Source organism: Rattus rattus, chromosome 3, assembly GCF_011064425.1.
Source record: "Rattus rattus isolate New Zealand chromosome 3, Rrattus_CSIRO_v1, whole genome shotgun sequence".
NCBI classification, from domain to species: domain Eukaryota; kingdom Metazoa; phylum Chordata; class Mammalia; order Rodentia; family Muridae; genus Rattus; species Rattus rattus.
This window is the reverse complement of record NC_046156.1, coordinates 63,914,116-63,926,329: the sequence shown is the minus strand read 5'-3', so window position 1 is coordinate 63,926,329 and position 12,214 is coordinate 63,914,116. Positions and strand designations below refer to the sequence as shown.

The following is a 12,214-nucleotide window of genomic DNA, read 5'->3' as shown; positions in this document are numbered from 1 at the left end:
ATGAAGTAAGGTTTTGAAAAAAGGAATTTATCCAGAAACTGACTTTAACCTCTTTGAAAGGAAAATGTCTTCTTCCTAAGTTCACTCAAAGAGCTAATCGGATCCCCTACAGTCCCCATTATTGAGCTGTGTGATTGGGCTGCTCATTCTGCACCATGACACCTCAATCCCAGCCCTGTGGGATAGGGGTGCATAAAGAAGACCAAGGATGGGCTTGTTTGTGTAGACTTTGGTTCCACAAACACTGCTCAGCATTATTTAGCCTCTTCTAGAAAATGTTTACCAGCTGTCTTAGTCAGGGCTCCTATTCCTGCACACACATCATGACCAAGAAGCAAGCTGGGGAGGAAAGGGTTTATTCAGCTGACACCTCCACACTGCTGTTCATCACCAAAGGAAATCAGGACTGGAACTCAAGCAGGTCAGGAAGCAGGAGCTGATGCAGAGGCCATGGAGAGATGTTACTGGCTTGATTCCCCTGCCTTGCTCAGCTTGCTCTCTTATAGAACCCAGGACCACCAGCCTAGGGACGGCACCACCCATAAGGGGCTGGGCCCTCCCCCGTTGATCGCTAATTGAGAAAATGCTTTAAAATGGATCTCATGGAGACATTTCCTCAAGGGAGGTTCCTTTCTCTGTGAAAACTCCAGTTTGTATCAAGTTGACATACAAAACCAGCCAGTATACCACCTACCAGAAAAGAGTGTTGGGGTTTGATGGCTAAAAGCATGTTGTATAATAGTGATATTGATAGGGTCACTAGACAAGGACGTTAGCTGAAAGGTGAAGATGGTGGTCACATAGGAAGTGAGGAACCCCAGGGTCAGGAAGCACAATAGTGATTAGGATGGTAAGAGCCCCAATCATGACAGGTGGGGAACAGAAGTCTGTGGCCCAGCTCCTGTAGCCTTCAGGAAGAGAGTCGGGAAGTACCCTTGCCCATCGAGCCACTTTTTAGCTGTGTTTCCTAGTTTAAGAGGGAAATTATGGGGGAGAGTGGAATGGTGTTCTTCACGGCCCTCTCCTAGCCCCCTTATATCCTGTTGCAAGGGGAAAAGTTAAGTTACTGGAGGTCTCACTGAGGCATCTGAAATTGTGTCATGCAACCTGTTCCTTCTCTGTTCCCTAATGAGCTCCCAAGCAGTAGCCAGTAGTGAACTGAAGTCACCCTAGTGAAAACATAGGCCACAGCTCAGCTACCCCACCCATTAGGAAATCAGGGACACCTTCCCTAGGCACAAACTGTAGGGATAATAGGCTCATGTGCTACTCTAACTCAAGCTCTGCCCTCTGTGTTGTCCTCTGCAGGGGTGTTCCCTCACCAGACACAGCCCTGCTTGGACCCTAGCTATGAGCACAGCAAGTGGAGATACCTGCAGCCACGTGGGTCGGAGTCTTACCTTAGGAGTTTCCAGCTCCAGCAGATAGAGTTTCTCAAAGGGCGGCTCCCAGAAGCACCCTTGATTGGAGCACAGACCCAGTCACTACCGCCATTCCTCCCAGGACACTGGCCAAGGTTCCCAGGGCCACCTGCCCAAGGAAAACAACCGGAAATCTGGGGGTTTCCCAGGAGTGTGACTCTCAGAAATCAGGGGTTCCATATAGGACCCCCACTTCCTCCTCCACACAGCAGGGGTCCGCCATGGAGAGGTGCTGACGGTCTTTGCTCACACTTCCAGGAGCTGAGCATCAATCAGAATCCAGAGCAGAAGGTCCTGACCCGCCTGGAAGAGCTCGGTGAGGGGAAGGCCACCACTGCCTACGTGCTAGCCAGAGAGCTCAGGACCCCCAAAAAGGACATCAATCGTATATTGTACTCCTTAGAAAGGAAGGGAAAGCTGCATAGAGGAGTGGGGAAGCCTCCTTTGTGGAGCCTTGTGCCCTTAAGTCAGGCTTGCACTCAGCCCCCTAGAACTGTGAATTCAGACAGTTGTATCAAGGAAGTCCCTCGAGGAGAGCCCGATTTGGACAGTGAGGACAGAGACCCTGCCTCTGACTTAGAAGGACCTTCTGAGCTTCTTGATATGGCTGAAATTAAGGAGAAAATCTGTGACTATCTGTTCAGTGTGTCTAAGTCCTCTGCCCTGAACCTGGCTAAGAACATTGGCCTCGCCAAGGCCCGAGATGTGAATGCAGTGCTGATTGACTTAGAAAGGCAAGGCGATGTCTACAGGCAAGGGGCCACTCCTCCCATCTGGTACTTGACGGACAAGAAGCGTGAGAGGCTGCAGATGAAGAGAAGTACACACAGTGGTCCTGCAGCTACCCCAGCAGCTGTCCCAGAAGCCACTCAAAGCACCTCATTCCCTACCTGCCACCCACCCCAATCAGGTGGCTCAAGCAGCATGGCAACCTCGAAAAGAGTGGAAAACGGGCAGGAGCCGGTGACAAAGTATGAGAGTAGGCACGAGGCCAGACCAGGACCAGTACGACTGCGGCCTCATGCCTATCACAACGGCCCCTCTAGAGCAGGGTATGTTGCCTCTGAAAATGGCCAGTGGGCCACAGATGACATCCCAGATAACTTGAATAGTATCCACACAGCACCAGGTGAGTTTCGAGCCATCATGGAGATGCCCTCCTTCTACAGCCCTACCTTGCCACGGTGTTCACCCTACAAGAAGCTAACTGAGTGCCAGCTGAAGAACCCTGTCAGCGGGTTGTTAGAGTATGCTCAGTTCACTAGTCAGACCTGTGATTTCAACCTGATAGAGCAGAGTGGACCGTCCCATGAACCTCGGTAAGAGACTACCCAGGAATCATGCCCAGTGTGAGTCAGACCCTGGCTCCTATACTGTCTTGGTTTACTTGTGAGTGGTGTCCTTGGTGGCTCCTGTCTTTGCCTTCTTTCCTTTCCACCTAATCATTCTTGATTGGTCCTTTCTCTAATGCTGATCAGGGATGAGAGACCGCAGGGTAGCCAGAATCTTCCTCTGCACAGGTAGATAGGCTGTACTTGCTGCCGCTGCTGCTGAACCAAGAAGTCAGAGATTCGCTCAGGCAGCTGGCCAGACTGTAGTGGTTCTCAACCTTCCTAATGCTGTGACCCTTTAATACAGTTCCTCATGCTGTGCTGATCCGCCCCCTCCAGCCTAAAATTATTTTTGTTGCTACTTTATAACTGTAATTTTGCTCCTGTTGTAAATTGTAATGTAAATGTCTGATACGCAGGATATCTGATATATGACCCTGCAAAAGGGTTGTTTGACCCCCCCCCAAAGGAGTTGAGAACCACTGCACTATGGGATTGCACACACCAGGAGACAGACTGAGGAAGATAGGTGGACCAGGAAGAAGCTACTCAAGGACCTGTCAGATGACTGAAACTACTGGGGCTGAGTAGTTGCAAGTTGTAGTTAGAGAGACAGAGAAAAAGCTAAACACCTCCAACTTCTATATAGCCTACATTCCTTACTGACAGGAACACGGAATAATGACACTGTTGAATGATTTCAGCACTGTGTAAACATTGAGTGTACTTAGCAGCTAAGACAAGGCCTCATCAGATTCAATAGAATCCTTTTTAAGAGAGGGAGGAGGAGGGAGGAGGAGGGAGGGAGGGGAGAGAGAGAGAGAGAGAGAGAGAGAGAGAAAGCAAGAGCAAGCACACATACACACACCCCTCAAAAAACTCGTAAGCCATGCCACTCGTGTAGAGATCAGAGAACAGTTTTCCTGAGTCTGTTCTCCTTCTGCCATGGGTTCCTGAGGTCAGGCCTGAGCAACAAGGTGCTTTTATCCATGTGAGCCACGTCAAATGCCCAAGGCAATATAATCTTACCTGTCAGCTATTATCTGTGTAGCTCATGGTGTCTCAAATGCACAGAACTGTCTTAGGGTGGTTTCCAGGGGTAAGGGTTTCCCAGCAGTAACCTGTTTCTTCATACCGTCCTTCATGATACCAAGTTACTGGTAAACAAAGGGGGTATCTTTATCCCCAAACTGGCAGTGCCAGGACATGTTTCTGTTTGTGCTAGGGGCTCGAGTTCTTTGTTTTCTCACCGCCACCCTCCAGAGAGTGGAGGGAAAGCTGTGGGGTTTGCTGTCAGTCGTTCTTTGGGTGTCAGCTATGAAGAGCACAGATGCTGCCAGGTGTGGAGGCACAAGCCCATAATTCCAATTTTCAGGGAACTCAGGCAGTGTTGAGGATACCAGGTTTAGCCTGCACTAAAAAGGAGGGAAAAATGAAAAACAAAAACAAAACATTGATGTCATAGTCAAATGTCACTTGTGTTGGAAAACCTAGGAAGTAAGAGATTTAACTTCTTTCTCTGAATGAAGTAAAGATCCAGCTTGAGTAAACAGCTTAAGGCATCTAAAAGCTTGAGCAAACGCGACTCAGCCTAAGGCAGGTCTAGGGCAGGTGGTATGGGTTTCATCCCAGTCCTGGGACAGACAGAGCTACAGCCCTGCACAAGCAGTCTAAGGACAGATTTCTCCAGTGGCCTGAGACACACTACCCACCTAACAGCAGGACTTCTTCAGAGGTAGCTCTTTACCCACTCCTCTGCCTCCCCTTCCTCCCCTCTTAGCACCCAGCAGGCCTCTGTCACTGGGTAGACATCTGCTGTGGGTCTGGGAAATGAAAAGAGCATTGTAATACCATTGCTGTCCTTTAGGACCTCCATGGAGGAGGCCAGTCCTCACCGTTGCAGTAGGTGGATGTCCACCCATCTCTTGTGCACTTTATTATTTTCATTTTTAAGAAATGACAGGAGCCAGCATGCCTGTAATCCCAGCACTGGGGAAGCAGAGTAGGAGAATGTTAGTTCAAGGCCAGCCTGGGCTGCAGAGCAAAACCCTGTCTCAAAAAAAGATGGGCCAGCAAGCTGGCTCAGGAAGTACAAACACATGCCACCAAGCTTGACAACCTGAGCTCGGTCCTCTGCACCCATGTAGTGAGAGAAGAGAACTGGCTCCCACAGGCTGTCTCTGACCTCCACACATTTGCACACGCGTAATAAATTTTTAAAAGGATACCGCTGGTTGTGGTGATGCACACTTTCAATCCTAATATACAGGAGCTGGCAAGAGGACCTCTTGAGTTTGAGGCCACCTCTTCATATTGAGCTTCAGGACAGCCAGGACTATGTAGAGACCCTGAAAGGCACTCAGTGTATAGCAGAACGTTCTTGGGTGGAGATCCCTTTAGAATGAGCAGAGGGATGACCCAACCTGATGTTCACACATCTAATCCTTTGCACCAAGATTTAAATTCCAGGTCGTCATCAATGGTCGAGAGTTTCCCCCAGCTGAGGCTGGCAGCAAGAAAGTTGCTAAGCAGGACGCAGCAGTGAAAGCCATGGCGATTCTGCTTCGGGAAGCCAAAGCCAAAGACAGTGGACAGCCAGAAGAATTGTCCCACTGTCCCATGGAGGAAGACCCAGAGAAGGTGAGTGATCTTTGCTGGGGAAGGTACCCATTGGCATTCATGTGTCAGGATTTGACAGACTCTGGAAGCTGTCCTGGCTCAGAGTCCGTCTTCTTCTGAGGTAGCATCCCTGCCTTTTCCTACGCCCGGCTCTCCCTGTCACTTATAGCCAGCCCCTCTTCTTTTTTTTTTTTTTTTTTTTTTTTTTTTTTTTTCGGAGCTGGGGACCAACCCAGGGCCTTGTGTTTGCTAGGCAAGCGCTCTACCACTGAGCTAAATCCCCAACCCCGCCAGCCCCTCTTCTACTTGTGCTGGTCTGATTATATTTGCAGAATGTCAGAGTTGAAAGGACCATATATTATCAGGGTTCTCTGAGGAACAGAACTTGTAGAACATATAATTAAAAGAGGATTTCTTAGGTTGGCACATGGTTTGGCCAGAGTTGTCCAATGATGCCTGTGACACAGCTGAACACTGGGAGTTGCTGAGTCCATGAGGCTGAGTGCCTCCCTTGGCTGTCCCCGCCTGGCTGTCCCTGCCTGGCACTGAGAGCCTGGCTGTGCCTGGAGAGATGCTCTCATGCCCAAAGAAGCTGGTTCCAATATGAGGGAGGGGTCAGCGGCAGGAATAGCGCAGAGGAGCTCCTCAGTGAGGCACGCAGAGAAGCAGAGCCTTCACTGCCCATGTCCTTTGATCTGGGCTGCCAACATTTAAGGTAGGAGGTCTCATAGCAGCAAAACAGTCAGGACACTCTCTAAGACATACATACCCACAAGCCAATCTGATACAGACAGCACCTCACTGGGGCTTCTTCCCTATGGTTCTGAGCTGTGTCACATTGGCAGTTAAAACGAGCCATTGCAAACCTCGGATCCACTCTCCTCTCTTAGCTGATACTCATCCCTTCCAGCACCCATAGCATCTCCTTCAGAAGGCTTCTCCTCACATTCAGTTGTCCAAAGAAATTCTTAGCTGGGCATGGTGACCCTCACTGTAATCGATGCACTTGGCAGGCTGAGGTCGCCTTGGGGTCAAGGCCAGGCTGAGCTCTAGGGGAAGACATTGTTTCCACAAACCAGGAAGGGGAGATAAAAGTCTCAACCTCCTGCCTCCTGCTGTGATGAACTGACTAGTGTTCTTTGTATCTGTTTTGTCCTCTGCTTTCTCCTCTCTTGTCTCCAGCCAGCAGAGTCCCAGCCCCCCAGCTCCTCAGCAACATCCTTGTTCTCTGGGAAGAGCGCAGTTACTACACTGCTTGAGTGCATGCACAAGCTAGGGAACTCCTGTGAATTTCGTCTCCTGTCCAAAGAAGGCCCTGCTCATGACCCCAAGTATGTCTCATGTGTGGTGTGTCTTGTAGAGGTCTCCCCCAAAGCAGGAAAGATACTTACTGCAGCGCCAGGGGGAGTCGTTTCCCTGGAAAGGGGCCTTCAGGGCCTGGGTGCTGCTATGAAGCAGAGAATCTGGGATTAGGAGTTCGAGGGGATGGAGGACCAGGTAGGGTCACAGTGTGGACAGTATGGTGGGACACAAAGATTTAGGACCTGGGCTTGCCTTAGTAGCTCCCTACTTGAGAGTTCCATGCACATGGTTGTTCAAAAGCAGGCTTCCTGGAGAGGGCTTGGTTAACCCCTGCATGTTGAGTGGTTAACTGGTCAGGAGACACCAGGGGCCAGGAGGTGGGCAGAGCGCTGGCCATCCAAGGCCACAGGCAATGTGTGTAAGAGCTGCAGGAGGCGGAAGATGGCGGCTTGACCAAGGTGAGGCAGACCATCTCAGCCCAGCCATTGTGATCTGTTGCCCATCGTTTCATCTAAGGTTCCAGTACTGTGTGGCAGTAGGAGCCCAGACTTTCCCCTCCGTGAGTGCCCCCAGCAAGAAAGTAGCAAAGCAGATGGCCGCAGAGGAAGCCATGAAAGCTCTGCAAGAGGAGGCGGCCAATTCCGCTGATGACCAGGTGAGGCGTTGTCCTGCTCAAGCTACAGCTCATTGTTTCTGACAGCGCGGTCAGGTAGGGTTGTCTTTGAGTCCCTCTGAGTTTTCTGACATATTACTGGTTCCTCTTCAACTAATTTCCTCTTAGTCTGGAGGTGCGAACACAGACTCACTTGATGAATCTGTGGCTCCCAACAAGATCCGGAGGATCGGTGAGCTCGTAAGGTACCTGAACACCAACCCCGTGGGCGGCTTGTTGGAGTACGCCCGCTCTCATGGCTTTGCTGCTGAGTTCAAGCTCATTGACCAGTCTGGACCTCCTCATGAACCCAAGTGAGTATCTCAGTCCTGACTGTAACCGTGTGTCACCAGCTGGGAGTGGCTGGTGACCTCAGGGGAAGAATTGATGCACATTACCTATGAATAACGAGAGGGCAAATTGTCTGCACAGCCTCCTGAAGCTATTAGGTCAGCCATCTTGAGAATCCAGTCACTGTTCCACTGAGTGTGAGCTTTTTAGTTTTATGAGCTAATTTTAGTTTCATACTAAAGATCATTCAGATGGTTGGAAAACTATGCAATTTTTGGAAAGTTTAATTTCTATCCTTTCAAGTACCCTCCTGGTCACTGGGCCAGATGTACCTGCTTCATTCCTCATGGCATAGCATGCACTGGCCTGCAGCCTGGTATTCACCTAGAAGTACTGTCAGGGAGAGCTAGCTAGCTTGTTAGTTAACTAGTTAGTTAGTTAGTTAGTTTGTTTGTTTGTTTGTTTGTTTGTTTTATGTGTGTTTGCATGAATGTCACCTGGGTATACAATCCCTGAGGAGGCCAGAAAAGGGTATCAAACATCTTGGACCTGACTGCTGTGAGCAGCAGACCAGTTGTCAGCCACCATGTGGATACCGGGAGTTGAACCCAGGTCCTTTGGAAGATCGGGCAGTGCTCTTAACTCTTAGCTGGAGCTGTCTCTCCAGATCCCTTTAGAGAGCTTTCTAGATCACTTTATATTCTGTTTTTATTTTTATTTTTCTTAGCTTTAGTCTCACTGTGTAATAGGCTAGCCTTGAACTCTCTGTCCTCCTACCTGCACCTCCCAAGTGCTGGGACAACACAGTGGTACCATCACACCAGTTTACTCAGCATGTTCCACATTCAGCAGTAGGCTGAGGGAAGGGCTATGGAAGAGATCACCCTCCTCCAGTACAGCTAGACTAATAAGGAAGCATAAGAAGTAATGTGAAGCATGTAGCATACAGAAAGTTAATAGCAGTCAAAGATGGAGAAAGCAAGTGGACTTTCCAAATATGTGGGCGATCACATGTGTATGTGTACAGGTGTAGCCAAGGCCCTGTGCCAACTAAGCTGCACCCCATCTCATGAAAGTCCATTAAAATAGCTCCCTAATTAAGCTCCATGCTTCAAATAACGTTAGTAAGAAATCACCAATAGAATTTATTTTGGAACTAGAAACTTTATTCTGAGTCCTACCAAAAATAAATCTTTAAGGATATCTCAGAAGGAGCAGGGGTGGTGGAGCGTGCCGTTAATTTAAACCCAGCCTTTGGGAGGCAGAGGTAGGCAGAAAGTTCCTTGCCTACGTAGGGAGTACCAGGACAACCAAAACTTGTAGAGGGATTCTGTCTCAATAATTAAAACGAATAGCTCAGAAAATTAAGGAAAAGCGAAGTAGTAAGTGTAATGACCCTAGCAGGCGTTGAAACAGTGGGAACTGTAGGTGGATAGACAGAAACAGAGGAGCAAGGGCAGTGCCCAGAAGAGACAGGCGTGGGATGGCCTCTGCCTGCCCCCTTTCCTGCACCTCAATTCCACACAATCCAAGATTTACATAAATGAAATCACAGTAATCACTAGAGAAAGCAGGGGCGTTTCTAAGATCTTCCACAAAACAAAGCCATAAAGGAAAAGGCCTGGAAAAATTGATCCAGAGTAAAAGGACCACCTAAGAAAAAATACACAATAACCCCAGGCCTAAATTATTTACCTTGCATAGGTTCTTTCTGAAGAACTCTTTCATAAAATAAACTACAAATAGACAAAATATGGCATATATATGTTCAAAATATGAACGGAAATATACACAAAAAACTTCCAACAGCACATAACACATGTGTGTGGAGCCCCTTTTATCAGTGTAGCCTGCAGTCACTGAGGAAGTGTGAGGTTACATTTGCCAAGTCTTGTGGAAGGCTAGACTGCCCTGCGTGGCCCAGCTTGACTCCCTCAAGGGAAGGCTTCTCCCAGGAAGTGATGCTTAAAAATCACTTTCAGATGACTGAGAGAAAACACAGGATGTAGGACAAGGCAGGCAGCCTGTGTCCATTGAAACTGCATCTTTTGACTTAACGAAGTGCATCTGGGTTTAATTCTCAGCATCACCTCTCACACAGCTGTGCGAATATTGCACATACGCAGATACGTATTGTTCCCTGAGCGGTAAGGTCGCTGCTTCGTACCCAGTACATCACTACACAGTGTATTGTGAGTAGCTAGAGATGATGCAGGCACAGCAGAATACTCAGGCTTATTTGCAAACACCATGGCATTTTATATCAAGGACTGAGTACTCAGTGGTTCTGGTGTCCTCGGGAGTCCTAGAACCATCTCGCATGGACACCAAGGGACAGCCGTCCATCTACTCCTGTGGGGAGGACAGATCTGCTAAAGGGACTGAGAGGTGGTCTGGTGGGGAGCAGGGAGTAAGTGAGGGGAGGGTGAGCCTGGTACCAACTGCAGCAGCAGCACTTGGGCCGCCCACAGGGCCTGCCTTTAGGTCGTCTGAGCCGTAGCAGAAAAGCCGTGAGGAGTCACTGCTGGTTTGAGTGGAGCTGTCCTCTCACCACCCTTGTCTCTTACTAGCACTTCGTGCTAAATTCTTTTTTCTGCTTTGAGAGAACTCTTCCAGACCTTTGCCTCAGAATCCACCAAAATCGCTCTTAGCAATCTAAACTGGAAACCAGGAAATACTTGATTTTCTCCAGACCAGGCCACCTGCCTACCTTGAATCTGTCAGGAAGTATGAAGGAATTACTCCTTCTCCTAGCTCAGGTCCCGGTCCCCTCCCCTTATGTGCTTGAGGATTGGTTGTTTCCTCATCTTCGTTCTCCTCCTTGCCTCTTCTTATAACCTGTCTTGGCCTGTTGACCTCCGCCTGTACACTAATCCCTTACCCGTCTCTGAGAGGCCTTGTCTGAACCGTGCTTCCCTGCATGCTCTACCCAGCATCTCTGCTGCAGACATCTCAGAGGGACAGTTTATGCTGTTGTACTCTTCACTCCCTCTGAGGGCTGGAGAGAAGGCTCAGCAGTTAGAGTGCAGACTGTTCCTGCAGAGGACTCCAGTTCCCAGAATCTAACAGGCAGCTCAAAACCACTGTGACTCCAGCTCCCGGGGGAGCCAAAATCTCTTCTAGCCTTCCAAGGCACTGCACAGACACGCATACACAACTTAAAATAAAAATAAAACCCTACCTGTCTCTGCTAAAAGCCGTCCACTGTCTGAATGTAGTCACTGAGCACTTGAAGTGTGGCCAGGATAACTGAGGGCCTGAACTGGTCATGGCTTGTGGCTTCTTTATGAGAAAGGACAGCTCTAAAGGATTCTCACTTCATAATTAACAAGCTTACTCAGATACACAAGAGTATGTGACAAGGTGTCATCCTTTCCAAAGACAGACTGGCCAGAGTCCTGGTCTTCAGAGGCAGAGACCCAACACGGTTCCCTGCTCACTAGACTCTTTCCTGCCGCCCTTACTGTAATTCTGAAATCTGCCCACCGGCTAGAAGGGACTTGCCAACATGGGCTAAGAAGGGAACCGGGCATCTAGATACTTAGTTCCTGAACGGCAGTGGGAAGCCCAGTGGGAAGCCCAGTGTGGGTGGCAGAGGCGGGCTGTGCTTGTTCCGCGCCGTTGACTTTATCCAGAACTAAATTTGCGTTAGGGTCTGGCAGAAAGGAAGGATTTCAAAAGGGTGCTAGTTTCCATGCTGCTGTGCTCTGGCTGCCACGGGGTTTACAGGAACGAACAGTGGGGTCACCCTCCACCCAACTCCCCTATGGCCATCTCAAGCCTGCCGGAAAGGAACAAATAATTCTGTTTTGTTTTGTTTTTTGAGAGCCTTGGCTGTCCTAGAACTCATTCTGTAGACCAGGCTGGCCTCTAACTCAGAGATCCCCCTGCCTCTGACTCCCAAGAGCTAGGATTAAAGGCACGTGCCACCACCACCCAACTAAAGCTGGATATTTTAAAAATCAGACAGTGTTAGGGATACAGCTCAGTGGTAGAGCACTTGCTTGGTCTCCATGGAGCCCAGTCTTGAAGTCTGGGGATCAGAGAGTGCTGAACACCCGGGTATGTGGGAAGACAGTTACTCCTTCATTTCTACCTGAGAAGAAACCATTTTCATGTATGTGTGCACACAGTTGTGTGAGTGGAGTGCAAATAAATGTCTGTCTTCCCTCCGTCTCCATCACTACTCTTTTTCTTTCTGTTTGTTTTGAAATTTGGAGACAGGGTCTCTCCCTTGGCCTGGAGCTGCTGGCTTGGCTCGGCTATCTAGGCAGCTGGCCCCAGGGATCGAATCCACCTGCCTTTGCCTCTACTGCTGGGCTTGCAGACATGCTGCACCACCATGCCAAACCTTTTTTGTTGGGGAGGAGGTCCTAGTGCTTGCAAGGGAAGTACTTCACCAACTGAGCCATCTTCCCTGCCTGTAAAGAAACCTTTTCCAATACGCTCTCATCCTCTCTTTAAATAAGGAACAGCTCAGAGACTCTGCAGGTACCAGTACAGTGCCTAGACAGAATTTAATAAGATTGTAGCATTTATGGGAAATGGTACTGTTTTCCTGTTTATGGTAATGAAATGAAATTTACTTTTAAATATAT

The 12,214-nt window shown here is 49.0% G+C and overlaps 1 protein-coding gene across 6 annotated transcripts in view; it reads left to right on the top strand.

Annotated features, from left to right (window-relative positions):
• The window catches only part of Adar (adenosine deaminase RNA specific), a 39,302-nt gene that overhangs the window by 19,010 nt on the left and 8,078 nt on the right, over positions 1–12,214 (top strand). For 5 of the 6 annotated variants that reach the window (XM_032897946.1, XM_032897948.1, XM_032897951.1 and 2 more), the window contains 5 exons: positions 1,309–2,740; positions 5,209–5,392; positions 6,554–6,702; positions 7,190–7,328; positions 7,455–7,639. In XM_032897946.1, the coding sequence (XP_032753837.1) occupies positions 1,309–2,740; positions 5,209–5,392; positions 6,554–6,702; positions 7,190–7,328; positions 7,455–7,639 (2,089 nt within the window). The remainder of the gene's footprint in view (positions 1–1,308; positions 2,741–5,208; positions 5,393–6,553; positions 6,703–7,189; positions 7,329–7,454; positions 7,640–12,214) is intronic. The other variant, XM_032897950.1, reaches the window with a different exon arrangement.